Here is a 27,193-nt window from a genome sequence, read left to right on the forward strand (position 1 = left end):
AGCCTGAACCACATAATCTTGAATACTCTGTACTCTTGCAGCAGGCTGATCCACACGAGAAAACAAACCCTGAACATCCATGCCTGCATCCAAATCCCGAATCACCCAGAGATCAAGAGGAAGGAAAAATACAAAACAAACTAAAAAAAAAAAATGGCTCAGAACTCTTTCTCTCTTCCTTCTTTTGAGAGGCATTCAGCTCATTTTTGGCCAGTTGTACTGTTATGATCTGGTGATTAAGGAGCGACATGCGTCTAGCTCTGAGCAGGTGGCAACTATACTGACCGCAGTCCCTAAGCTCAACACAACACTAGAAGCAGCCGTGGAATGCTCCTAACTCTGCCTAGGCATCTCGTCACAGCCTAAGAGCTAACTACCCCTAAAGATAGAAGCAGGAAAACTATCTTGCCTCAGAGAAAATCCCCAAAGGATAGATTAGCCCCCCACAAATAATGACTGTGAGAGGAGAAGGAAATGACATACGTAGTATGAAACAAGATTTAGCACAGGAGGCCACTTCTAGCTAGATAGAAAATAGTACAGGACAGAACGCTGTGCGGTCAGTAATAAAAACTAGAAAAAGTCCACCGCAGAGAAATGCAAAAATCTCCACACCTGACTAAAGGTGTGGAGGGCAAACTCTGCTGCCCAGAGCTGCCAGCTTAGCTGAATAGATCCATACTGAAAAGCTGGACAAATGAACAAAAACAAAGAAAGTGCTGAACAACAAGTCCACAACAAGAGAACCGCAAAAGGACAAGCAAGGACTTAACTTTGATGAACTGGTCAGAGTGTCAGGAAAGTCCTAAGAGCAATGACTCCAAGCAGGAACAATTGACAACTGGCATTGAATGAGGGATAAGGCCAGACTAATATAGCCGAGCCAGAAAGACGATCAGTGAAAACAGCTGCTGAAGCTAAATCCAAGAAGCAGCCATACCACTCAAAACCACAGGAGGAAGCCAAAGAGCAGAACTCACAAAAATGCCACTAACAACCACCGGAGGGAGCCCAAGAGCGGAATTCACAACAGCACTGCTTGTGAACCGGTGACTACCCAGGAGCCACCCATCACTGATACCGACCCCAGCGAGCCTAGTCCCTCTGAGTGGGCCACTCTCTTTCTTGGTCTATGGCATCCCAAGTCCAAGCGATAGACTCTCTCCGGGGCCCTTCCTCTAGTCAGGGCCTTTACTTATCACTTGCGAATGTTTCCGACGGACAAAACCCGTTACCCACTAGGGGTCGTACTTTATCTAAAAACTCTCATGCTTCCAGGAAAAGGACCCATGACATCTCCCCCGACCCTCCCCGTGGCTCGGCCTCAGGTAGTTCAATTTCTCGCTCCCCTTCTCCAGGGGCTAGCAGAGAACCCTTTTCGGAATACAAGTCTGATACGTCCTTAGCTCAGGAATTTCTGCATGATCTGGAGACACTCACTTATCTCATTGAGTCAGTGAACAATGCTCTGAAGGTAGACAAGGAACCCTCATCTAAGGCAGACCATGCTGTGTCCTTTAAGAGAACTAAGCGAACTCACCGAGTGTTCGCCAACCATCCCGAGTTTAAGGACATTGTTGAGGCACATAGGATCCGACCAGATAAATGCTTCACGGGGCAGAAGCTCATGGAGTCGAAATATATTTTTGCTCCTGATTTGAGGAAGGACTGGTCACAGTCTCCCTCTGTAGATCCTCCTGTATCGCGACTGGCTTCTAAATCTATCCTTTCTTCTTCCGAGGGTGCCGTGGTTAAAAATCCTACTGATCGTCAGATCGACAAGCTCTCTTGTTCAGCTTTTGAAGCTTCTGCAACTGCGCTTTTTCCATCCTTTGCCACTACCTGGGTGGCTAAGGCTATGGCCCACTGGGCCGAGGTCTTGTCAACAGCCGTTCGGGATACCGACCTTCCTCCCGAAGTAGCAAACCTCGCTACTCAGATAGCCGGAGCTGGGGATTTTGTAGTCACCGCTTCCTTGGATGCCGCTAACTGTGCTTCCCAAGCAGCAGCAAATGCTATCACCATTAGGAGGGCTCAGAGACTGGCGTGCGGATTCTGCTTCCCAAAAGTCATTAACCTCTCTACCCTATCAGAGCGGTCACCGGTTTGGCAAAAAGCTCGATCAACTCATTTCCGACGCCACTGGAGGAAAGAGCAAGTTTCTCCCCCAGCAGAGGCCTGCTCGGCCCTTTCGGAACCAGCAACAGCAAGCTTGGTCCCGATTTTTTTCGTTACAACTCTAACTGGTCTTCTACATCCACATCCTCAGGTCCCGGCTGGGCACAACGCAGGGACAGAGGTTTCCAGGCCTCATATAGACCTTCCCCTTCCTGGGGAGGCAGGCCCAGACAGTCTGGACCCAAAGGGTCCAGACCAGGCAGACCTTCCACTCAATGACTCACTATGGTATCCGAGGGACACACTCAAAGTAGGCGGCCGCCTGCTTTCGTTCAGTCACACATGGCTTTCAGTCATTCACGACGAGTGGGTCCAACAACTAGTATCCTCCGGATACAAGATAGAGTTTTCATTTCGTCCTCCAACTCGTTTTTTCCTATTCTCTCCCCCCAAGCCAAAAGCAACAGCGTTCCTCCAAGCTATAAGCACTCTAAAAGACGACGGGGTCATTATCCCTCAATTAGCTGCCTTGCCCTTCGGCCTCGCCACCGCCCCCAGAGTGTTCACCAAGGTCATGGCGGCTGCCATGGTCTTCCTTCATGCTCGGGGGGTGGTAGTGTTACCGTATCTAGATGATATTCTCATCAAGGGATCTTCCTTTCGCGCCTGCAAGCAGGCCGTGAACATCACGATAGACACGCTTTCTCATCTGGGTTGGAAGATAAACTTTAAAAAATCCCCCCCGTACCGGTTCAGCGAATCTCCATCCTGGGAATGATACTGGATTCCTCCCAGAGGTTGGTGCTCCTTCCCCCAGAAAAGGTCTCCGTCCTACAGCAGGAAGCTCAGAAGCTCTCCCGCCCTCGTTCTCACTCTCCATGTGTCACGCCGTAAGTGGTGATAAAGGGGCAGGACGGCGTACTGGGACCCGCACCTGTCCCTACCAGTATAATGGGGCCCCGGCTTTCCCTTATCTCAGGGGTACCTATGATGGTTAGGAGACCTGAGCCGCCAGCGTATCCCTGTCTCCTGTGCAGGCCCTATCAGTGGCCCCCTCTCCCCCCAAAGGAGGTGGACTGCACCAGTGTAATAATACAACAAATAACAGGGTATACAGACAAGGTACCTAAAAGTCTCAAACTCACCAAATGCTCACACAACCACAGAGGGTACACATAGAAGAGAAGAGGAGAAAACTAGGAAGGAAAACAGGTTTAACATGCAACCAAAACAGCAGACACCAATCTCTGTAAATAAACCTCCAACACCAACACTACGCTCCTTCAACCTCCAAGCCAGGCAGTAGAACTGATCACTGACAATAGATGAAGTCAGGACTGGGTCTATACAGAGGATCAGATTACAAAATCCACTTCAGCTGAGATAGACCCAGCTCTCAGCAACTCAGCAATAAGGTTAACTCCTGCACTGCTGGCACAAAGCAGCCAGGTCAGAATACAGGTGAAGAGCTTCTGTTCACTGTGTGTGAACGAGGCCCAGAGCGCTGCGGTTCTCTGGAACCTCTCTGTCGCAGTAGCCCCGTGACACCATGTTTCAGTACGAGAGTCCTTGGCCGGATGGGAGCAGCTAAAGAGGTGGTTCCATTCGCACAGCTACACCTCCGCCCATTACAACGTGCACTTCTGGCCGTTTGGGACAGAAATGCGTTCTCTCTCGACCGCCGATTTCACCTCCCCCAGCAACTCAGACAGTCTCTCAGATGGTGGACGTTGAAGTCCTCGCTGACTCTAGGGAAGTCCTTTCTGCCAGTTCATTGGCTAGTGGTGACAATAGATGCCAGTCTTCTAGGCTGGGGAGCAGTGTTCCTGTTGTGAATTCTGTTGTCGAACTCCCTCCTGTGGTCGTGAATGGTACTTCGGCGAGTTCTGTCTATGGGCTCCCTCTGGTGGCTATGAGTGAAGCTGCTGCTTCTGAGGTTCCTTACACAGGTGACGTGGTTTATCCTTTGGTTGGCTGCTCTATTTAACTCCACTCAGATCGTTACTCCATGCCAGCTGTCAATGTTTTTGCATTGGTTCAGTTCGTTCCTGGATCTGCCTGGTGACCTGTCTTCTCCTGCAGAAGCTAAGTTCCTTATTGTTATTTTTTGCTCATTGTTTCTTTGTCCAGCTGGTTATCCTGATTTTGTCTTGCTAGCTGGAAGCTCTGGGATGCAGAGTGGCACCCCCGCACCGTGAGTCGGTGCGGAGGACCCTTTTGCACACTCTGCGTGGTCTTTTGTATGTTTTTGTGCTGACCACAAAGATTCCTTTCCTATCCTCTGTCTATTTAGTAAGTCTGGCCTCCCTTTGCTGAAACCTATTTCATTTCTGCGTTTGTGACTTTCATCTTCACTCACAGTCATTATATGTGGGGGGCTGCCTATTCCTTTGGGGAATTTCTCTGAGGCAAGGTAGGCTTTATTTTCTATCTCTAGGGCTAGCTAGCTCTGAGGCTGTGACGAGGCGCCTAGGTAGCGTCAGGAGCGCTCCACGGCTATTTTTAGTGTGTGCGATAGGATTAGGGCTTGCGGTCAGCAGAGCTCCCACATCCCAGAGCTCGTCCTGTATGAGTTTAACTATCAGGTCGGGTGCTCCTAACCACCAGGTCATAACATGTTCCGCTGTCACACCGCCCAGGGCCGCTGGTCCTCTCAAGAATTTTGCCTACCGATCAATATCTTGCAAATACGGGCAATCAGGTTAGCCCTTCTACACTTTCACCCCTTCCTGGCGGTTCGTCCCATCAGGATTCAGTCTGACAATGCCACGGCGGTGGCATATCTCAACCGTCAGGGGGGTACCTGCAGCAAGGTGGCCATGATCGAGGTAGGTCACATTCTCCGCTGGGCCGAGGAGAACCGCTCAATGATTTCGGCGGTTCACATCCCGGGCGTAGAAAATTGGAAGGCAGGTTTTCTCAGTCACCAAGGTGTCGACTCAGGGGAGTGGTCTCTCCAACCGGAGATCTTCCACCAGATCTGTTATCGCTGGGGGACCCCGGATGTGGATCTGATGGCGTCAAGGCTAAACACCAAGGTCCCCGACTTCATAGCTTGGTCCCATGATCCAGTAGCCATCGGAGCGGATGTACTCGTCGTTCCGTGGCATCAATTTCGACTTCTGTATATTTTCCCCCCACTTCCCTTACTTCCGAGGGTCATCAAGAAGATCAGAGCGAAGGGGGTACCAGTAATCCTGATTGCGCCAGATTGGCCGCGCCGGGCATGGTACGCGAATCTAGTTCAACTAGTCGCCGATGTTCTCTGGCGTCTACCGAATCGCACAGATCTGCTGTCTCAGGGCCCCATCTACCACCAGAACTCCGAGGCTCTGTGTTTAACGACATGGTCGTTAAATCCTGGGTCCTAGAGCAGGCAGGGTTTTCTCCGGAAGCGATTTCTACCATGATCAGCGCTAGAAAGCCTACGTCTATGCGCTTTTAAAATCACACTTGGAAGACCTTCTTCTCATGGTGCAAGGACCGGGGACGTTCTTTTCTTGCATTTTCCATCCTTCCATTCTCGATTTCCTGCAAACGGGATTGGATTCAGGTCTCGTCCTTAGTTCTCTCAAGGGGCAGATTTCAGCCTTTTCAGTCCTGTTCCAACGCAGGACTGCCAACAGACTTCAGGTGAAGACATTCATCCAGGGAGTCTCTCACGTGGTGCCGCCCTATAAGATGCCGTTGGAACCATGGGACCTTAATTTGGTCCTCGGAGTCCTGCAAGAGGACCCCTTTGAACCTCTGCAGGAAGTTTCCCTATACTTTCTTTCATGGAAAGTGGCTTTCCTAGTTGCGGTCACGTCCATCAGACGAGTCTCAGAGCTATCAGCTTGATCTTGTCGAGTCCCATTCCTGAATTTTCATCAAGATAAGGTGGTTTTGAGAATATCCCCGGCTTTTCTGCCGAACGTTGTTTCCTCTTTTCATCTCAATGAGGAAATTGTCTTGCCTTCATTCTGTCCAGTACCAGTACATCGTATCGAGAAGGCTCTTCACACTCTAGATTTAGTGAGAGCTCTTAGGAGATATGTCTCACGCACGGCGTCTTTCCGTAGGTCGGATGCCCTGTTCGTGCTCCCGGAGGGGCCAAGGAAGGGTCTAGCCGCTTCTAAGGCTACAATAGCCAAGTGGATTCATTCGGCTATTCAGGAATCCGACCGGATTAGAGGTCATCCTGTCCCAGCAGGGATTAAGGCTCATTCCACGCGGTCAGTGGGCGCCTCTTGGACCATCTGGCACCAAGCGTCGGCAGAACAGGTTTGCAGAGCTGCGACTTGGTCCAGCTTGCATACGTTTGCCAAACATTACCATATCAATTCTCAGGCCTCAGCAGATGTGACCGTCGGCAGACGAATTTTGCAGGCGGCAGTGCCGCATCTGTAACTTGTGGGTACAAGGGACAATAACAGTTGGTAGTTTCCCACCCAGGGACTGCTTTAGGATGTCCCATAGTCCTGTGTCCCCCAATGAGGCGTAAAACAGGGATTTTTGTGTACTCACTGTAAAATCCTTTTCTCCCAGCCAATCATTGGGGGACACAGCACCCACCCTGTTAGCCTAATGGCTTTGTTAGCCTAATGGCTTTGTTTTTTTTCTGTGTTGGTTTGGTTTTGATATAGTTCATTCTTGTTAATACTTTAAGCTCCTTCTGCTTTGTTACCGAACTGGTTCATCTAGAACCAGCAGGAGGGTGTATACTGCAGGGGAGGAGTTAATCTTTCTATCTTCACTTAATGTCCTCCTAGTAGCAACAGCATAACACCCATGGTCCTGTGTCCCCCAATGATTGGCTCGGAGAAAAGGATTTTACAGTGAGTACACAAAAATCCCTGTTTTCACTATGCAAAAAAAAAAAATCAGTGTGTACATAATTTACCTCCCCCAAAACGAGAAATGCCAGAACTATATCACTTTATTTATTGGCATGATCCTAGTACTTTTGTGCTTCCTCACGTGATGAAACAATAATTGTTCACAGCAAAATGTGCCACTATATCAAGAACAATGCAAGTTGAAGGCATACGATTGAGTACAGGACTGGTCGCCAGGCTATGCCACTCGCGCCAAACTTGTTAGACGAGTATTTTCATTGTTGCTGCATGTTGATGTTGGATCTGTTTGAGAGAGAAAAATGACACAAATAGGAAAGTATTAATTCTGTGCCAGAAAGCCCAACTAGACCTAACAACGCCAATAGACACAGATCTATGCAATACATGGTGGCTTATGTTTCTTAAAGGGATTGTTTTATCATAAAATTTATTTTCCATCTCTCTAATCAGATCCCTTTATCTAAAAGCCGGAGCCTCACTAGCGAGCAGTGGATCTTGCTTTGAAACTGGTCCATGTATTTATTGGCTAAGAATTATGGAGATGACCACCGCATCTGGGGTGGCTGAGCATGTGCAACATCACACAGGGGAGCCCAGTTCTCAAGATTGGTGGAGGCCAACTTGGGACCTCCAGTGATGATCATCCTGCGGAGAATATATCTAGTGGGTAAACACCTTTAATTGTCAACAACATCTGTACAAGTTTCATTAAACCATGTCGTATGATAAATTCTCTGGTAACAGTAACTTGACTCCATGATGTTGTGCCATCACACTTACCTTTATACATAATCGCAGACCTGACTCCGAGCCAATAGACGTCAAACGCCTCTGCTACTGTGGCTCTGATGAAAAACGAGTTGGTTATAAATTCATCTATAATCATTTATATGTATATTCTATTACAATTAGAAATGGCCGCACCTAAAGGGTTACATGTTCATTCATCTCATGTCCGATGTGGACATTGAACAGAGTGCTAATATCTATGATCAAATGAGTCCATAGTGGTCCCATCGATGGTGCATACATCTGTCCACATGAACAGATTATTGCTTCATTCCCAAACTAAGAACACGAGGCCTCCACTACATTCAGCTTGCAGAATACATAAATGCAGGACGCCATCTTTTCTAGAAGAACCTGTGAATATTCCACAAGGCCTTGGCTACCCTGAGTTACAATTTGCAGGATCGTGGTCCACCAGCCATGCTGGTAGTCTGCGGCAGAAGGACTTGCACACTGTGAACCTCCTACTGCCTTCCGGCAGGGTCTTCTGATTGACGTGGAGCATGTTATAAAGTTACTTAGGTATACAAAGAGAAGAGGAACTGAGGATGCTGGCAGGTAGTAGGAAGTTTGCATTGCTTTTGACTGTCCGCCGGAGCAGACGCCTGCAAAATCTATTGCTCAACTCCAGCCATAATACATTGAGTTGAATGCAATCTTGCTGCTGTCAATCAATATTTAAAAGGGTTATCTCTTTGGGCCTTTTTTTCCCTATGGGTCTAAGCACTTATCGGCAGATAGTTGATAATTTGTGTACATCTCATCTACTCAGCTGGTATATTATTCCGATTCTGTATTTCTACATGCAAATCTGCCCTGAAAATATGATTTCTATGTTAATAATTCCAACGGATCTGTGAAAAAACAGATTCGGACTAGTGTATGCTTCGATTTTATTTCACATGGACCTGTTGCAGACGCGGCGCCCTGTGGGTTGTAATGCGACTCATTGACTGCAATGTGGCAGCAACATAGAGTGATCCTTGTCACGGAAAAGCAAAAACGTAGCTTATTCCATCAAAATCTACGGTTTGACAACAAGTCAACAGGAATCATTGAATTAGGTATTTCTTTATCGCTTCATTGGGGGACACAGGTAACCACGGGTGTATGCTGCTGTCGCTAGGAGGCTGACACAATGTAAAAAAAGGAAATAAACCAAAAAATGGCCAAGTAGATAATACAGCTCTATCACATCCAAACTGGAATATTACCCAAAACAAAAGAATGAATCTCAGAGCAAAATTTCATTAAATATACTAATTTTAATAATAAATAGTTCGACAAGGAATGATCATAAAATACATACAAAAGATGATAACAGGGCTAGAGACACCTAGATACCATGCCTGGCAAGGTAAAAATACAGTTACTGCAATAATAGTAACACGAATGTCCCTCTAACGCTACTTAGATATTTGTAAATAGTGCAACATAGGTACCATACAAATTGAATTAAAGAGAGCTCACAGCCATATGCAAGTGCAAGGCAAACTATTAAAGTTAATGCTGTGTGACATGAGAAGTTGCAATTAGCTAAATCAAGACCTATATAAGATCCACCACCGCAGATCAGCAACCTTCATAATGAAGGTATGCATATAACACATGAAATCACAGATAGATACAAGAGGCCCCTTGTCCACGCCTGGCTGGTAGGTTTACACCATTTATTTTGTTCATTCATGCCCTCTATCTTTTGGCCTTCTCCCGGACTCTGTGTAGCCAGGGCCCCTGCCAATAAGCTATCGCCGTCCGCTTAGCAACGCCCCCTTGCTGGACTCTCGGCTAATTAGGGCACGCCGTACGCTGAGGCCCTGTCTCCTGGCCTAATATAAGAGAGTGTGTTTTCTCTATCCCTCTCTCCTGAGATGCCCCCCGCAGGGGGGACATAGTGTATCTCTGCCTGCAAAGTGTGTGAAGATTCGAAAGCGTATGAAGAATCGTGCAGTCACATCATCTTCCGATTCCAAAGGGCACAACAGGCATCCATCACTTCACCTGCACTGGATCTGGGGACACTGCAGCCTGAGCAGTGACAGTGCCGTCTCTGTTATAGGTAGAACCAGCCAAGACTGGTTAATTTCTCTCTTTACTTATGTCCAACCTCAGGGAGGCCCATTCCTGTCCCTATAATCTTGACGCCTGTGCCATCTGTAAAAGAAAAGTGGCATTCAGAGAAGCCCTCTAACGCCCAGGATGAGAGCACTCCCCTCCCTCCGGAGTGGGCTGTTGCCATATCACAGTCGGTCTCAGATCTGACTGAAGTCTCACAGTCCCTGGTCCAAGTCCTGGAGCGACCTCCACATTTGTTTCTGCAACCAGTGCTCCGAACACCTCTCACGGTGATTCGCTTGCACCTGACCGCAACCTTCACAGGGACAAATCGGGTACAAAGCAAAGGAAGCTGCGGGTACCTCTACTTTCTCCTGTATGCATTCCTCATCCCATGCACCTTCCTCGGAGGCGGCTTTTGGGGTCGGATATGGATTCCCATTCTGAGTCTGAGTCCGATTCGGACCAGACCTGAAAGATGCAAGATATGCTCAATAGCCTCATCTTGGCAAATTACCAAAATTCTGAACCTAAGGGAAGACGATGCACCTGCTCAGGAGCACTCTGTTGCTTTCTGAGGGGTAAAATGTCCTTCCCGGAGTTTTTCCTAATCTCGGAGAAGTTGTCATGATTATGTCTAAACACTGGGAACACCCTGAAAAGCACTTTTCAGGTTGGGAAGCTACAGATCCACTAACCCTTTAGCCCAGACCTTCTTGATAAATGGGCAGAATCCCTAATGTGGATCCTCCGGCTTCTCGCCTGTCTTCCAAGATCCAAGCCTGCCGAGGCAAGAATGCTTACTCAGGGTATTCTAGCGGCAGCTTCTCCAGATGGGATGCCAGATCTGGCAGATCAGATTGCCCATGCCGGTAAATATCTCGGGACCACTCCCTTTTGATGTGGCTGGTTAATCGGCCTCGGCTACCAGCAACATAGTCGCTATGTAACTATGTAACTATTCACCGCATTCTCTGGCCTCGCCTTCCAAGGCTCTAGGCTCTAGCCTTTTTGGATCAAAGCTGGACCAAATAATTTCAGATGCCACCGGTGGGAACAGCACCTCGCTTTCCTGGATCAAGTCTAAATGTCCTTTTAATAGGAAGAGGATGTTTCAATCTCTAGAGCTATAGCGACTTCCGGCTACAAAATTGACTTTTCTCTTTCCCCCCCTTACCCCCAGGAAGAAGTTTCCTTCTGTTTCGCCCGCCAAGACATATACGTCGCAGGCCCCAGGAGTTCTTCAGGCCATCGTTTTCCTACCAAGCACAGGAGTGATCGTACCCGTCCCCAGAAACGTATGTTTTTTCGGGGTTTTACTCTTTTCTTCTCATAGTCACGAAAGAAGAGGGACTGCTACCTCTGTTTTTGGACCTCGAGCGGTTTGCCTGTCACGTTCGGTTGTGTCTTTTCAGGACTGAGCCCCTACGTTCGGTTATCACTTCCATGGACTCGGGAGAAGACTTCACATTCCTGTTTGTGTTTAGCATCAGAGATTACTATGGTGTGTGATCCAGGAGAGTCTTTATCAGTTCACGGCCCTTCCTTTCGACCTGGCCTCTGCTCCCAGACTAGTCACATCATGGCAACGGTCATGGACATCCTTCTCTCCAGGGGTTTTTTCATATTTCCCTACTTGGACGATCTTCTGATCAAGGAGCCATCCCGCCGAGTCTGCAACCAGAGTCTTCAGTTTACTCTGGATACTCTGGTCCATCTCGGCTACATTATATCAGAGAGAAGTTCTCCACCTTTTCTCAGCACCTGGTGTTTCTAGGTATAAGGTTCGACACGACCCAAGCCCGTGTCTTCCTTCCGAAGGAGAGGTTTTTCATCCCTCTGCCAGGGGATCCGTACTCTAAAGCGTCCAGCTTCTCTCCTCCTACGTTCCTGCATGAGAGTTCTAGGGGAAAGGGATTGTCACCATGGAAGCCGTTTCTTTTGCCCAGTTCCATGCCCGTCCTCTTCAACTGGTCCTCTGATCGTCTCCCTGGATGATCCCGTGCTTTTACCTCAGGGTGAGGCAGTCCCTCTCACCTGGTGACGCTGTCGGCATCAGTCGTATGAAGGAAGTCCTTCCTTCCTATCTGGTGTTAGGTCATCACCTCTGATGGCAGTCTCGTTTGGGGAGCCGCTTTTTCTTCGTCACACAGCGCAGAGCCACTGGAACGCCAAAGAGGCCTCTCTCCCTGTCAATCTCCTGGAGATCAGCGCAATTTTTTCTTTGCTCTTCGCCACTGGCAATCTCTCTTTCCGAGCTAGCCAGTCTGCATACAGTCGGACAATGCCACGGCCGAGGCCTACATAAACTGTCAAGGCGGAACTCGCAGCAAACAAGTTATGATAGAGGTTACAAGGACTCTGCGATGGGCAGAATGTCTCGTTTCCGCCATATCAACCGTGCACATTCCGAAGGTAGAAAGTCAGGCAGCCGATTTTCTGAGCCATCAGGGTCTCGCTTCGGGCAGGTGGTTGCTCAGCCCCGCCGTCTTCATCCAGATATGCTGAAATGGGGCTCTCCGGACGTCGTCCTCATGGTGTCTCGGATAAAGTACGAGGTTCCTTGGTTCATACCCAGGTCCCAGGATCCGCTAGCCACCTGTTGAGATGCTCTAGTAATATCTTGGTCACAATTCCAACTGCGTTGTCTTTCTCTGTCTCTCCTTGTCCGAGCGTCGTGAAAAGGATAAAGGAAGAAGAGATCCCTATAATCCTGATAGCTCCGGACTGGCCAAGAAGGGCCTGGTGAACATGTTCATGGACGCCCCTTGGAAGCTTCCAGGCCGTCCAGATCCTCTCTTAAGGTTTCCTCTTCCACCAGAGTCTCTGAGTTTAACAGCATGGCCGTTGAGATCGTAGTCCTGAGGGAGGCTGTTTTTTTTCCCATCTGGTCATTCAGACCATGATTAGGGCCAGGAAACCAGCATCCTTGCGTATCTAATACAAATACTGAAAGGCCTTCTTCCGGTGGAGTGTGGACAAGGGTTTGGTCCCTATGTCCTTTTTTCTCTTCTTTCCATTCTTGGTTTTTCTACAAGCGGGTCTTAACTTGGCTCTATCGTTTCGGTCAACTCTTTTCCAGCGAAATCTGGCTTTTTGTTCCCAGGTAAAAGACCTTTCTTCAAGGAGTCGCCCACCTGGTAACTCCTTATCGTCTTCTGATAGATCCATGGGTTTTTAACCTTGTCTTTGGCACACTGCAGTGCGCCCCTGTTGAGACCATTCAAGACATCACATTTTTTCTCCTGTCTTGGACAGTTGTCTTAGTTAAATTACGTCCATCAGGACAGTTTCCAAGTTAGCAGCATTGTCCTGCCGTTCTCCGCTCCTGATTCTATATCAGGACAAGGTAGTTCTCAGGCCTGTTCCTTCCTTTCTACCCATGGTGGTCTTTTCATTTCTTATTAATGAAGACATTGTCCTTCCTTCTGTGTCTCTCCGGTCCATCTCCTGGAGAAGGCCCTCTACAAGCTGCATCCCGTCACAGCTATCCGAGTCTACCTTTCAAGGACTGCTCCCTTTCCTCAATCTGATGCCCTGTTCGTCATCTCTGAGGGCTATCTTAATGGGCTCCTAGCTTCCAAGTTCACTATTGCCGTGGAGGCATTCCGCGTTCAGGACAAACAGCCTCTTCCAGGGCTGAAGGCTCACTCCGCTCTACGGTGGGGGCCTCCTGGGCTGTTCGTTATCTGGATTTGGCTTTCCAGATTGTAAAGCCGCAACCTGGTCATCTTTGCACTCCTTTGCAAGTTTTTTTACAGGGTTCATACCCATGCCTCGTCTGATGCAGGCCTGGGAAGGAAGATGCTGCAGGCGGCAGTTTTGCACCGGCCGACTCGAGTCCATTTATTCCTTGAATCTTCCTGTTTCCCAACCTAGGGACTGCTTTGGGACGTCCCATGGTTACCTGTGTCCCCCAATGAAGCGATCAAGAAAGAGGGATTTTTGGTACTCACCGTAAAATCTTTTTCTTGGAGCCTTCATTGGGGGACACAGCACCCTCCCTAACTGTTGGTACCATTATTTGGTCTATGTGCCTTCGTTGTTGGATTGATACATATGTTCAGGGCCGGACTGGCCATCGGGCAGTTCTGGCAAATGCCAGAAGGGCCGGTGGCAATAGTGGGCCGCTCGAGTGTGCCGCTGTCGGCACACTCCCCCCGCTGTCGGCACACTCCCGGCCCCGCATTCAACTATAGACACCGGTACAGTTGAATGCAATGATGGAGGAGAGAGAGCATCTGCTGTCGCTCCCTCTCCCATCATTCCCCACTCTGCCTGCCGCTGACACTGCTGGTGCGCGATGACGTCATATCATCGCACACCTGCTGTTTGACCGGGCGGGCAGACTGCAGCTGCTGAGACCGGAGGCAGGAGCAGCGCGGGGCAAGAGGAAAGTTGAGTAGAGAGTTTTTTTTATTATTATATATCAATGAGTGATAACTGGATTGTGGGGCTATTGGGGGGGGGGCTGCATTACATTCTATGGGGCTGGGCTGCATTATATTGTATGGTGGCTGTGCTGCATTACATCCTATGGGGCCTGTGCTGTATTACATTCTATGGGGGCTGGCTGCATTAAATTCTATGGGACTGAGCTGTATTACATTCTATGGGGGCTGGCTGCATTACATTCTATGGGGCTGGGCTGCATTATATTGTATGGTGGCTGAGCTGCATTACATCCTATGGGGCCTGTGCTGTATTATATTATATGGGGGCTGGCTGCATTACATTCTATGGGGGCTGTGCTGCATTACATTCTATGGGGGCTGTGCTGCATTACATTCTATGAGGACTTGCTGCATTACATTCTATGGGGAATGGCTGCATTACATTCTATGAGGTCTGTGCTGCATTACATTCTATGGGGGCTGTGCTGTATTACATTCTATGGGGGCTGTGCTGCATTACATTCTATGGGGGCTGGCTGCATTACATTCTATGGGGGCTGGCTGCATTACATTCTATGGGGGCTGGCTGCATTACATTCTATGGGACTGGCTGCATTACATTCTATGGGGCTGTACTGTATTACATTCTATGGGGGCTGTGCTGTATTACATTCTATGGGGGCTGTGCTGCATTACGTTCTATGGGGACTGGCTGCATTACATTCTATGAGGTCTTTGCTGCATTACATTCTATGGGGGCTGTGCTGTATTACATTCTATGGAAGCTGTGCTGCATTACATTCTATGGGGCTGGCTGCATTACATTCTATGGGGGCTGGCTGCATTACATTCTATGGGGCTGTGCTGTATTACATTCTATGGGGGCTGTGCTGAATTACATTCTATGGGGGCTGGCTGCATTACATTCTATGGGGGCTGGCTGCATTACATTCTATTGGGCTGTGCTGCATTACATTCTATAGGGGCTGTGCTGTATTACATTCTATGGGGGCTGTGCTGTATTACATTCTATGGGGGCTGTGCTGCATTACGTTCTATGGGGACTGGCTGCATTACATTCTATGAGGTCTTTGCTGCATTACATTCTATGGGGGCTGTGCTGTATTACATTCTATGGGGGCTGCGCTGCATTACATTCTATGGGGGCTGGCTGCATTACATTCTATGGGGGCTGGCTGCATTACATTCTATGGGGCTGGCTGCATTACATTCTATGGGGCTGTGCTGTATTACATTCTATGGGGGCTGTGCTGTATTACATTCTGTGGGGGCTGTGCTGCATTACGTTCTATGGGGGCTGGCTGCATTACATTCTATGGGGGCTGTGCTGCATTACATTCTATGGGGGCTGTGCTGTATTACATTCTATGGGGGCTGTGCTGCATTACATTCTATGGGGGCTGGCTGCATTACATTCTATGGGGGCTGGCTGCATTACATTCTATGGGGCTGTGCTGTATTACATTCTATGGGGGCTGTGCTGAATTACATTCTATGGGGGCTGGCTGCATTACATTCTATGGGGGCTGGCTGCATTACATTCTATTGGGCTGTGCTGCATTACATTCTATAGGGGCTGTGCTGTATTACATTCTATGGGGGCTGTGCTGTATTACATTCTATGGGGGCTGTGCTGCATTACGTTCTATGGGGACTGGCTGCATTACATTCTATGAGGTCTTTGCTGCATTACATTCTATGGGGGCTGTGCTGTATTACATTCTATGGGGGCTGCGCTGCATTACATTCTATGGGGGCTGGCTGCATTACATTCTATGGGGGCTGGCTGCATTACATGCTATGGGGGCTGGCTGCATTACATTCTATGGGGGCTGGCTGCATTACATTCTATGGGGCTGTGCTGTATTACATTCTATGGGGGCTGTGCTGAATTACATTCTATGGGGGCTGGCTGCATTACATTCTATGGGGGCTGGCTGCATTACATTCTATGGGGGCTGAGCTGTAATGCTGGATACAGCTGTAATTATATGTTATATAGTTGTGTTACACTCCCCTCACTTCTTGTAACCTACAAGTGTACAAAGATATTATACAGTCACCATGTGACAAGTGGGCCTGTGTGACTTCAAATGCCAGGGCTGAATTTTAGTCCCAGTCCGGCCCTGCATATGTTGTACCATTATTTGGTCCATGTGCCTTCGTTGTTGGATTGGTACATATGTTGTACCATTATTTGGTCCATGTGCCTTCGTTGTTGGATTGGTACATATGTTGTACCATTATTTGGTCCATGTGCCTTCGTTGTTGAATTGGTACATATGTTGAGTTTTTTGGTTGCTTCTCCTACTGCTTTAACACTAACTGAGGTACCTTGTGCCCGTCGGTGGGTGCACACAGCGGAGGAGGAGCTATTTTCCTTTTTTTACATAGTGTCAGCCTCCTAGCGACAGCAGTATACACCCATGGTTACCTGTGTCCCCCAATGAAGGCTCCAAGAAAGAGATTTTATGGTCCGTACCAAAAATCCCTCTTTCTTACCCTTCCCTATGGAATCTGTTAATGATTTACTCCACTCACAATTAGTGATCATGTGCTTAACAAAGAAAGATTTCTAGAGAATACAATTATCCATCTCCTAATTTTGCTCTCCAGCACTCCTTACTTACATGAAGAACAGGTTTTGTGGACAAGATGAGTTTGGGGGCATCCAGATATATGTAGTGTGCTTGTCCTTTATGTTGGTGTTAGAGTGGGTAATGGAACCAAACGGATTGTCAGGGCACTGCAATAAAAAAATGATCACAGATGTTCACTTTTAGTTCATGTATACCAGCGATAGGAGTAGGCTCGATAATAAGTAAGACTTGCATATAAACCACATGATTGGCCGTGGCTAGATATATCCGCACAGGGATATGACACTTGGGGCTATGTGAAACTCAGGATTGTAACAATCCACAACATGGACCCCAAACTTTTTTTTTAAAGATATTGAATGTCAACTTTCTTTTCTTCCAACATTATGATCTCCCCTATGATGTGCTAATGATCAGTAGTGGTTATCCTTATACTGTGCGATATGACTGTCACTGTGACATAAGAATATGAGAAGATCAGGTTAGGACAATGTTCACATGGCCGTATTTTCAGTCTGAATACCGTCCATGGACAGCAGTAGGACCTACATGATTCAATAGAACTGTTCAGATTATTATTTTTTTTCTTCACAGACCGAATGTCCATGTGAAAACAATCCCAACATGCACTAGTTTCTTCCATATTTCGGATAAGACTCGTCTATATAGAGGCGCAAAAAAAATTGGATCCCAAATGGATCAACCGTATAGCACCCGATTTTTACAGATACATTATTAACATAAAAAACTGTTTTGGGTCCTGTACATTTTGTTCACTGCTGATGTCTAAACACGGCTGACAATACAGATGAAAAACTATCCGTTTTTTTTCTTTTTTAACATTCATGTGAACTGAGCCTATCGGGAAAAAAAATCTACATTATTGGGTTGGACTTTTTCAGTGTAAACACAATTTAATGCCTGAAGATGAGAATTGCACTTAATTAAAAACTTGCATCTTTAGACAACTTATAGGTAAAGTTTGGGCTACACGGAGACTTGCTGCAAAATTGTTGGATTGCCAAGAGTGCAATGGTTAACAGCACTAAAAGGATAACCGAGCATGGGGCTCCCCCTTTAATCCCATGAGCACCCTGAGATCTTTTCTGGTCTCGATTGTTGCTTTGGTAATCCAAGGCAGAGTAATGGCGTGGAGTTTGCCAGCTATAGGGGCCTGATCAGATGTTGGCAACATTTTAGTGGCAAAAATCTATTTTTTCATTCTTGTTATTCCACTTTCCAGTAATTCCTTAAACGCACTTGAAGCGATGCTGTTTTGAAAATGGTATCACTTTTGGGGGTTCTCCAATATATAGGTCCCCCTAGAGCAACTTCAAACCTGAATAGGTCCCTAAAGACATATAGTTACGGAATTTTATTGCAAAAAATAAAAATTGATGCAAAATTTTTGAACCTTCTAACATCCTAACAAAGTAAAAAGGACATTTGACAAATGGAGCTGGTGTAAAACAGACATGAAGTAAATGTTATTTATTAACTTTTTTTGTGTGGTGTGAATATCTTGATTATTGGTATAAACATTAAAAGTTTTAAAATAAATGTTTTTACATTTTTGTCAAATTTTGTATACAAATGCAAAACATATCAACCTAAGTTTACTACCACAAAGTACAATGTGTTACGAAAAAAAACATTCTCAAAATCACTGAGTTATGTTGAAACATTCCAGAGTTATTTCCACATAAAGTGACACGTCACATTTGAAAAATGTGGCTCTGTCACTACAGTGTTAAGACTGTCGCAATAGTGCGCTAGTCCTGAGATTTTATGTAAGTGTCCATTGTTTACTCTACATAAAGATTTGGAAGACCCTCTAAGGATAAGGGATAATCCTTACCATTCTGCCTTTGGTTTGGCTCAGTTATACTGCACTGAATGCTAGAATCTGTTTAGTTTGTGACTATCCGCCATTTTCTTGTGGAGTTCTGGCTGCTGGTCTTTTTCCTCTAGTGCTGGGTTTGTCTTGGGTCAGGTGATTGTATCACTTTTTATTAACCAGCACCTGCCTCCCAGTCCTTGTTGGACAACAGTGTTCATCTGCTTGAGCTCTAGCTTGGTGCTTTGCTTTGTCTTCTGTGTGTGTAATTTGTGCAGTGCTGGTACATCTGATTCTCCTAGCCTTAGTTTCTGTTTTCAGTTGGTTTTTGCACCCAGTCCTTAGATCTTTTAGGGACCCCCTTCCCCCTATCTATAGGTCTTTGCTTGAGATTATCCTAGGATCGTTGGTGGGTCTATTCGCAAGGAATGGGTCGCCCGCTCCATCGTAGGGTATCAGCCTAGTCATAGTGCAGGGTCAGTTTTGCCCCTTCTACCCTAGTTCTGTGCTCCAGTTCCGTAACACTAAATGTGAAATGGACAAGGATTAAATCTGTTAGCATTTCGCAACTATTACTTTACCGCCAATATCTTGGTGTTACTTGGAGGTTGAAGCCATGTCCCATACAGCGTATTGCTTGAATGTGTCCGGGCTTGCAGTAAGATTCCTCTATAGGCCAGGCCCATTATGTGAACTACAAATAGAAAATACTTTCCATTTAGAAAATTGCAAATGACCTTCCACACTAAATCTACTAATGGCATATCTATCAATAAAAGATACTTCTTGCTTAAAGAGTTTATCCAGGATCCCACATTTTTGGGCCTAAAAATTAACAGGCAGGTAGTTGCTGACTATCGGCCTGTTCTACACAGCAGCTGCAAATAGCAGTCATTGACCGCTTCTGGTGGCGATTCAGCTGCTCCATGTCAACAGAGCAGGTCTTGCTCTTTCAGGATGCTCTTTCAATGCGGCGTGACTGGCGATGTCATGCTGACTGACAATCAGCTCCCCGCAGTTAGGCAGTTGAGAGCCAGCTGTCAATCAGCATGACATCAGCAGTCACGCCCTGTCGACAGAGGAGAAGAGAAGGCGCTGCTCTGTCGATGTGACATCCATGGAAGCTGCTGAATCTGTGACTACTTTGTACCAGCGGAGATCAGCACCGGACACAGCAAACAGATATGTAGCAACTACCTGCCTGTTAGTACATATGCCCATAGTAAAAAAAAGTCCCGGCTATCCCCTTTAATCTGAAAATTTTCATTGAAGTTGCACCCAAGTTCCACCTACTGGCAAAGCTACAGTAGCATAAACACCAATCATAGCAATTATGTCTAATAATAAAATGATATACCCAATATTAGAATCAGAGTTTTCTGCATATTATCACTAATTCTCTGGGGTTTTTTTTTTACATCAAAGTTAATTATATTTATAGATAGAGACTTTTTTGCACTTGTAAATATAACTTCCTTCATATTGAGGAGATTTTTATTCCTTCCTGTAAAATACTTTTTTTTTGTTTCCCCTCAGGTTGTGTTACAACATAATATATGTTCAGATTAAAAAAAATGCTTCTAAATTCACTAGACATCCATGTGTATGTAAACTGACCATTGAACAAAAACTTTCTGGATCAGGTCTCAATCTGGGTCCATGGCCCAAAGTAGGCGGATGCCAAATGTAGTCTATAGTTGGTACTTGGCCACTATGGGACATGTTTAAGCGAGGTCAATTCATACTGTGCTTTTTGATGGCTAAGGTTGAGGTTTCTGTCTAAAATCTTCAAAAAATGGAACCTCCGGCTGAGCCATTCACTATAATGAGGCAGAAGAGTCCCTTTGCCCTAATAATAGGTGGTGTCCATTTTTTTTAAGGCGGACACAAATGGGTCCTAGAAGAGACCATCTCCAGAAAGGTAGGAAAGACGGGAATACATAATGACTGTGCCACCCTCATGGTGAATGGCTCCATTGGTGGTTACATTGGATGCCTCTTTAGAGGCATGTATGGAAACCCGAATGCAATGCTTGGCGTAGAGCACTTTCTTGTGTCTTTCTGGTTCTTTCTGTAAGTCAAGTGCAGTCTACTCCAATAAATTACATTAGCATCCAAAAGACTAGGAAACTATGTTATTCTGAACCTAGAAAACGGCATGATGAGGTTCATGTACCGCAGACTCTACGCCATTCATCCGCGCTATACCGCCCCACACATGTTGTATCCTGATTGGCCTCATTCACTATATTTCTTCCCAATACTCAGACAACGGGTAATTGATCAGCACTCTTACCTGTAATGGGTCTGCCATATCGGTAGGAGCTAGCGTTGATTTTCATTATGTACGGTGCAGGATTTGGCTGTGGATAGACACCATGGCCAGGCTTCATTGTCTCACATGAAGATATTGGGGCCCCAGAGGGGTAGGAGAACGATATTGTGCTGCAGGTCATCAGCACCATCAGTAAGGAGAGGACACGTCCTGCCATCTTGGTGGGATGAGAGTAAGATCCTTCTACCGACTCCACAAGGCTAGGAATAACACTTTATTCAAAACACTCTGAGCCTTTCACAGATTGGGATCTGATAGTCACAATTTCCCAATTTGCTGCAGTTATAAAACAGTTGGCGTCTGTCTGTTTTTGAGCACAGTTTGCCTTTTGAAATCGATGATTTGCTGATTTGTCTGCAGTCTTGCTGATAAAGTATAAATCTGTCACGTGTCAGCAAATCTAGGTAGTCATCAGCGGAAGAAGATGTTGTAGGAAAGGTCCAGATATGTATATACGGTGTATATGTGTTCCAACAGGCACTGGCACATAAACTTCCTCATAAACAGTTTCTAGAAAAACACGAAAATTCCTTATTTTAGAACTTATTTCCTATCAGTTCATCTACGTAGAATATAGGAATGGTTACTGTGTATATTTCAAGAAGTTCTATAATAAGGTTTATGTTGCTCCATCTTACAATGCTTAAAGGGACTCTGCCACCTGAATTTGGCGGGACTGGTTTTGGGTCATATGGGCGGAGTTTTCGGGTGTTTGATTCACCCTTTCCTTACCCGCTGGCTGCATGCTGGCTGCAATATTGGATTGAAGTTCATTCTCTGTCCTCCTCCTCCATAGTACACGCCTGCGCAAAGCAATCTTGCCTTGTGCAGGCATGTACTACGGAGGACAGAGAATGAACTTCAATCCAATATTGCAGCCACCATGCAGCCAGCGGGTAAGGAAAGGGTGAATCAAACACCTGAAAGCTCCGCCCATATGACCCAAAATGTTGTGAATTCTGTGGTCAAGCTCCCTCCTGTGGTCATGAGTGGTACTTCGGCTGGTTCTGTCTATGAGCTTCCTCTGGTGGATGTGAGTGGGGCTGCGGCTTCTGAGTTCCCTTCCTCAGGTGACGAGGTTAAGTCGTTAGGTGCTGCTCTATTTAACTCCACCTAGTTCTTTGTTCCTGGCCTCCAGTCAATGTTCCAGTATTGGTCTTGCTCTCTCCTGGATCGTCTTGTGGCCTGTCTGCCCTGCATAAGCTAAGTTCTGCTTGTGTTACTTTTGTTTGCTATTTTTTCTGTCCAGCTTGCTTTATTGGTTTTTCTTGCTTGCTGGAAGCTCTGGGACACAGAGGGAGCACCTCCGTGCCGTTAGTCGGTACGGAGGGTCTTTTTGCGCCCTCTGCGTGGTTGTTTGTAGGTTTTTGTGCTGACCGCAAAGCTATCTTTACTATCCTCGGTCTATTCAGTAAGTCGGGCCTCACTTTGCTAAAACCTATTTCATCTCTGTGTTTGTATTTTCATCTTTACTCACAGTCATTATATGTGGGGGGCTGCCTTTTCCTTTGGGGAATTTCTCTGAGGCAAGGTAGGCTTATTTTTCTATCTTCAGGGCTAGCTAGTTTCTCAGGCTGTGCCCGAGGCGCCTAGGTCTGGTCAGGAGCGCTCCACGGCTACCTCTAGTGTGGTGTGATAGGATTAGGGATTGCGGTCAGCAGAGTTCCCACGTCTCAGAGCTCGTCCTATGTTATTAGTAACTATCAGGTCACTTTGTGTGCTCTTCCACCAGGTCCATTGTGTCTCTGAATCACCAGTTCATAACAGTACTGGAGGCCCAAAGTAATGCTTCTCAATAGAGGGAAAAGAGAAGTTCTGAGACCATTTTTTTTCTCTGCACTGTGTTTTGTCTTTCTTTTCCCCTAGACATTTGGGTGGTTCAGTACACAGATGTAGTGATGGACATTAAAGGTCTGTCTTCTTGTGTGGATCATCTCACTGCAAGAGTACAAAATATTCAAGAATTTGTGGTTCAGAATTCTATGTTAGAACCAAGAATTCCTATTCCTGATTTGTTTTCTGGAGATAGAGCTAAGTTTCTGAGTTTTAAAAATAATTGTAATCTGTTTCTGGCTTTGAAACCCCGTTCCTCTGGTGACCCAGTTCAACAAGTTAAGATCATTATTTCTTTATTACATGGCGACCCTCAAGACTGGGCATTTTCCCTTGCGCCAGGAGATCCTGCATTATGTAATATTGATGCGTTTTTTCTGGCGCTCGGATTGCTTTATGATGAACCTAATTCAGTGGATCAGGCAGAGAAAAATTTGCTGGCTCTGTGTCAGGGTCAGGATGAGGTAGAGATATATTGTCAGAAGTTTAGGAAGTGGTCTGTGCTCACTCAATGGAATGAATGTGCGCTGGCAGCAATTTTCAGAAAGGGTCTCTCTGAAGCCCTTAAGGATGTCATGGTGGGATTTCCTATGCCTGCTGCTCTGAATGGGTCTATGTCTTTGGCCATTCAGATCGATCGACGCTTGCGTGAGCGTAAAACTGTGCACCATTTGGCGGTATTACCTGAGCATGAACCTGGGCCTATGCAATGTGATAGGACTTTGACCAGAGCTGAACGGCAAGAACACAGACGTCGGAATGGGCTGTGTTTTTACTGTGGTGATTCCACTCGTGCTATCTCCGATTGTCCTAAGCGCACTAAGCGGTTCGCTAGGTCTGCCACCATTGGTACGGTACAGTCTAAATTTCTTTTGTCCGTTACTTTGATCTGCTCTTTGTCATCCTATTCTGTCATGGCATTTGTGGATTCAGGCGCTGCCCTGAATTTGATGGACTTGGAGTTTGCTAGGCGCTGTGGGTTTTTCTTGGAGCCCTTGCAGTATCCTATTCCATTGAGAGGTATTGATGCTACGCCTTTGGCCAAGAATAAGCCTCAATACTGGACCCAGCTGACCATGTGCATGGCTCCTGCGCATCAGGAGGATATTCGCTTTTTGGTGTTGCATAATCTGCATGATGTGGTCGTGTTGGGGTTGCCATGGCTACAAGTCCATAACCCAGTATTGGATTGGAAATCAATGTCTGTGTCCAGCTGGGGTTGTCAGGGGGTACATGGTGATGTTCCATTTCTGTCTATTTCGTCATCCGCCCCTTCTGAGGTCCCAGAGTTCTTATCGGATTACCGGGATGTATTTGATGAGCCCAAGTCCATGGCCCTACCTCCGCATAGGGATTGCGATTGTGCTATCGATTTGATTCCTGGTAGTAAGTTTCCTAAGGGTTGACTGTTTAATTTATCTGTGCCTGAGCACGCCGCTATGCGGAGTTACGTAAAGGAGTCCTTGGAGAAGGGTCATATTCGCCCGACGTCGTCGCCATTGGGAGCAGGGTTCTTTTTTGTGGCCAAGAAGGATGGTTCGCTGAGACCTTGTATTGATTACCGCCTTCTAAATAAAATCACAGTCAAATTTCAGTACCCCTTGCCGCTGCTGTCTGATTTGTTTGCTCGGATTAAGGGGGCTAGTTGGTTCACCAAGATAGATCTTCGTGGTGCGTATAATCTTGTGCGTATTAAACAGGGCGATGAATGGAAAACAGCATTTAATACGCCCGAGGGCCATTTTGAGTACCTGGTTATGCCATTCGGGCTTTCTAATGCTCCATCAGTATTTCAGTCCTTTATGCATGACATCTTCCGAGAGTACTTGGATAAATTCCTGATTGTATACTTGGATGATATTTTGGTCTTCTCGGATGATTGGGAGTCTCACGTGAAGCAGGTTAGAATGGTGTTCCAGGTCCTGCGTGCGAATTCTTTGTTTGTGAAGGGGTCAAAGTGTCTCTTTGGTGTTCAGAAGGTTTCATTTTTGGGTTTCATTTTTTCCCCTTCTACTATCGAGATGGACCCTGTTAAAGTTCAGGCTATTTATGATTGGACTCAGCCGACATCTCTGAAGAGTCTGCAAAAGTTCTTGGGCTTTGCTAATTTTTATCGTCGCTTCATCAATAATTTTTCTAGTATTGCTAAACCGTTGACTAATTTAACCAAGAAGGGTGCTGATGTGGTCAATTGGTCTTCTGCTGCTGTGGAAGCTTTTCAGGAGTTGAAGAGTCGTTTTTCTTCTGCTCCTGTGTTGTGCCAACCAGATGTTTCGCTCTCGTTCCAGGTCGAGGTTGATGCTTCTGAGATTGGAGCAGGGGCTGTTTTGTCGCAAAGAAGTTCTGATGGCTCGGTGATGAAGCCATGTGCCTTCTTTTCCAGGAAGTTTTCGCCTGCTGAGCGTAATTATGATGTTGGCAATCGAGAGTTGCTGGCCATGAAGTGGGCATTCGAGGAGTGGCGTCATTGGCTTGAAGGAGCTAAGCATCGCGTCGTGGTCTTGACTGATCACAAGAACTTGACTTATCTCGAGTCTGCCAAACGGTTGAATCCTAGACAGGCTCATTGGTCGCTGTTTTTCTCCCATTTTGACTTTGTGGTTTCGTACCTTCCGGGCTCTAAGAATGTGAAGGCGGATGCCCTGTCTAGGAGTTTTGTGCCCGACTCTCCGGGTTTGCCTGAGCCGGCGGGTATTCTCAAAGAGGGGGTAATTTTGTCTGCCATCTCCCCTGATTTGCAGGGGGTGCTGCAAAAATTTCAGGCTAATAGACCTGACCGTTGCCCAGCGGAGAAACTGTTTGTCCCTGATAAATGGACGAGTAGAGTTCATTGAGGTTCATTGAGGTTCATTGTTAGGTGTTGGCTGGTCATCCTGGAATCTTTGGTACCAGAGATTTGGTGGCTAGATCCTTTTGGTGGCCGTCTCTGTCACGGGATGTGCGTTCGTTTGTGCAGTCCTGTGGGATTTGTGCTCGGGCTAAGCCTTGCTGTTCTCGTGCCAGTGGGTTGCTTTTGCCCTTGCCGGTCCCAAAGAGGCCCTGGACACATATCTCTATGGATTTCATTTCGGATCTCCCCATCTCTCAAAAGATGTCGGTCATTTGGGTGGTTTGTGATCGCTTCTCTAAGATGGTCCATTTGGTACCCTTGTCTAAATTGCCCTCCTCCTCTGATTTGGTGCCATTGTTTTTCCAGCATGTGGTTCGTTTACATGGCATTCCGGAGAACATCGTTTCTGACAGAGGTTCCCAGTTTGTTTTGAGGTTTTGGCGAGCCTTTTGTGCTAGGATGGGCATTGATTTGTCTTTTTCCTCGGCTTTCCATCCTCAGACAAATGGCCAAACTGAACGAACCAATCAGACCTTGGAAACATATCTGAGATGTTTTGTTTCTGCAGATCAGGATGATTGGGTGTCCTTTTTGTCGTTGGCTGAGTTCGCCCTTAATAATCGGGCCAGCTCGGCTACTTTGGTTTCGCCGTTTTTCTGCAATTCTGGTTTCCATCCTCGTTTCTCTTCAGGGCAGTTTGAGTCTTCAGACTGTCCTGGTGTGGATACTGTGGTGGATAGGTTGCAGCAGATTTGGACTCATGTAGTGGACAATTTGACATTGTCCCAGGAGAAGGCTCAACGTTTCGCTAACCGCAGGCGCTGTGTGGGTCCCCGACTTCGTGTTGGGGATTTGGTTTGGTTGTCGTCTCGTTATATTCCTATGAAAGTTTCCTCTCCTAAGTTTAAGCCTCGTTTCATTGGTCCGTATAGGATTTCTGAGGTTCTTAATCCTGTGTCTTTTCGTTTGACCCTTCCAGCTTCTTTTTCCATCCATAATGTATTCCATAGGTCATTGATGCGGAGATACGTGGCACCTGTGGTTCCATCCGTTGATCCTCCTGCCCCGGTTTTGGTTGAGGGGGAGTTGGAGTATATAGTGGAGAAGATTTTGGATTCTCGCATTTCGAGACGGAAACTCCAGTACCTGGTTAAGTGGAAGGGTTATGGTCAGGAAGATAATTCCTGGGTCTTTGCCTCTGATGTTCATGCTGCCGATCTGGTTCGTGCCTTTCATTTGGCTCATCCTGGTCGGCCTGGGGGCTCTGGTGAGGGTTCGGTGACCCCTCCTCAAGGGGGGGGGGGTACTGTTGTGAATTCTGTGGTCAAGCTCCCTCCTGTGGTCATGAGTGGTACTTCGGCTGGTTCTGTCTATGAGCTTCCTCTGGTGGATGTGAGTGGGGCTGCGGCTTCTGAGTTCCCTTCCTCAGGTAACGAGGTTAAGTCGTTAGGTGCTGCTCTATTTAACTCCACCTAGTTCTTTGTTCCTGGCCTCCAGTCAATGTTCCAGTATTGGTCTTGCTCTCTCCTGGATCGTCTTGTGG

General features: G+C 46.7%; 1 protein-coding gene across 2 annotated transcripts; it reads right to left on the minus strand.

Annotated features, from left to right (window-relative positions):
• Positions 1 to 7,018: 7,018 nt before the first annotated feature.
• On the minus strand, positions 7,019 to 21,328 carry LOC138662018 (putative defense protein 3). 2 transcript variants are annotated; one of them, XM_069747110.1, is made up of 5 exons: positions 20,949 to 21,328; positions 19,234 to 19,346; positions 16,846 to 16,961; positions 7,737 to 7,801; positions 7,019 to 7,238 (listed from the first exon to the last, which is right to left on the minus strand). In XM_069747110.1, exons 1-5 carry the CDS (start codon positions 21,142 to 21,144, stop codon positions 7,174 to 7,176), a joined length of 555 nt encoding a protein of 184 aa, XP_069603211.1. In that variant the 5' UTR covers positions 21,145 to 21,328; the 3' UTR covers positions 7,019 to 7,173. The 2 variants fall into 2 exon arrangements, with proteins under 2 accessions (XP_069603211.1, XP_069603212.1); XM_069747111.1 differs by lacking the exon at positions 7,737 to 7,801 and having other exon boundaries at positions 20,949 to 21,233.
• Positions 21,329 to 27,193: the final 5,865 nt, after the last annotated feature.

The sequence above is a fragment of the Ranitomeya imitator genome, chromosome 2 (genome assembly GCF_032444005.1).
Source record: "Ranitomeya imitator isolate aRanImi1 chromosome 2, aRanImi1.pri, whole genome shotgun sequence".
Taxonomy (NCBI): Eukaryota; Metazoa; Chordata; class Amphibia; order Anura; family Dendrobatidae; genus Ranitomeya; species Ranitomeya imitator.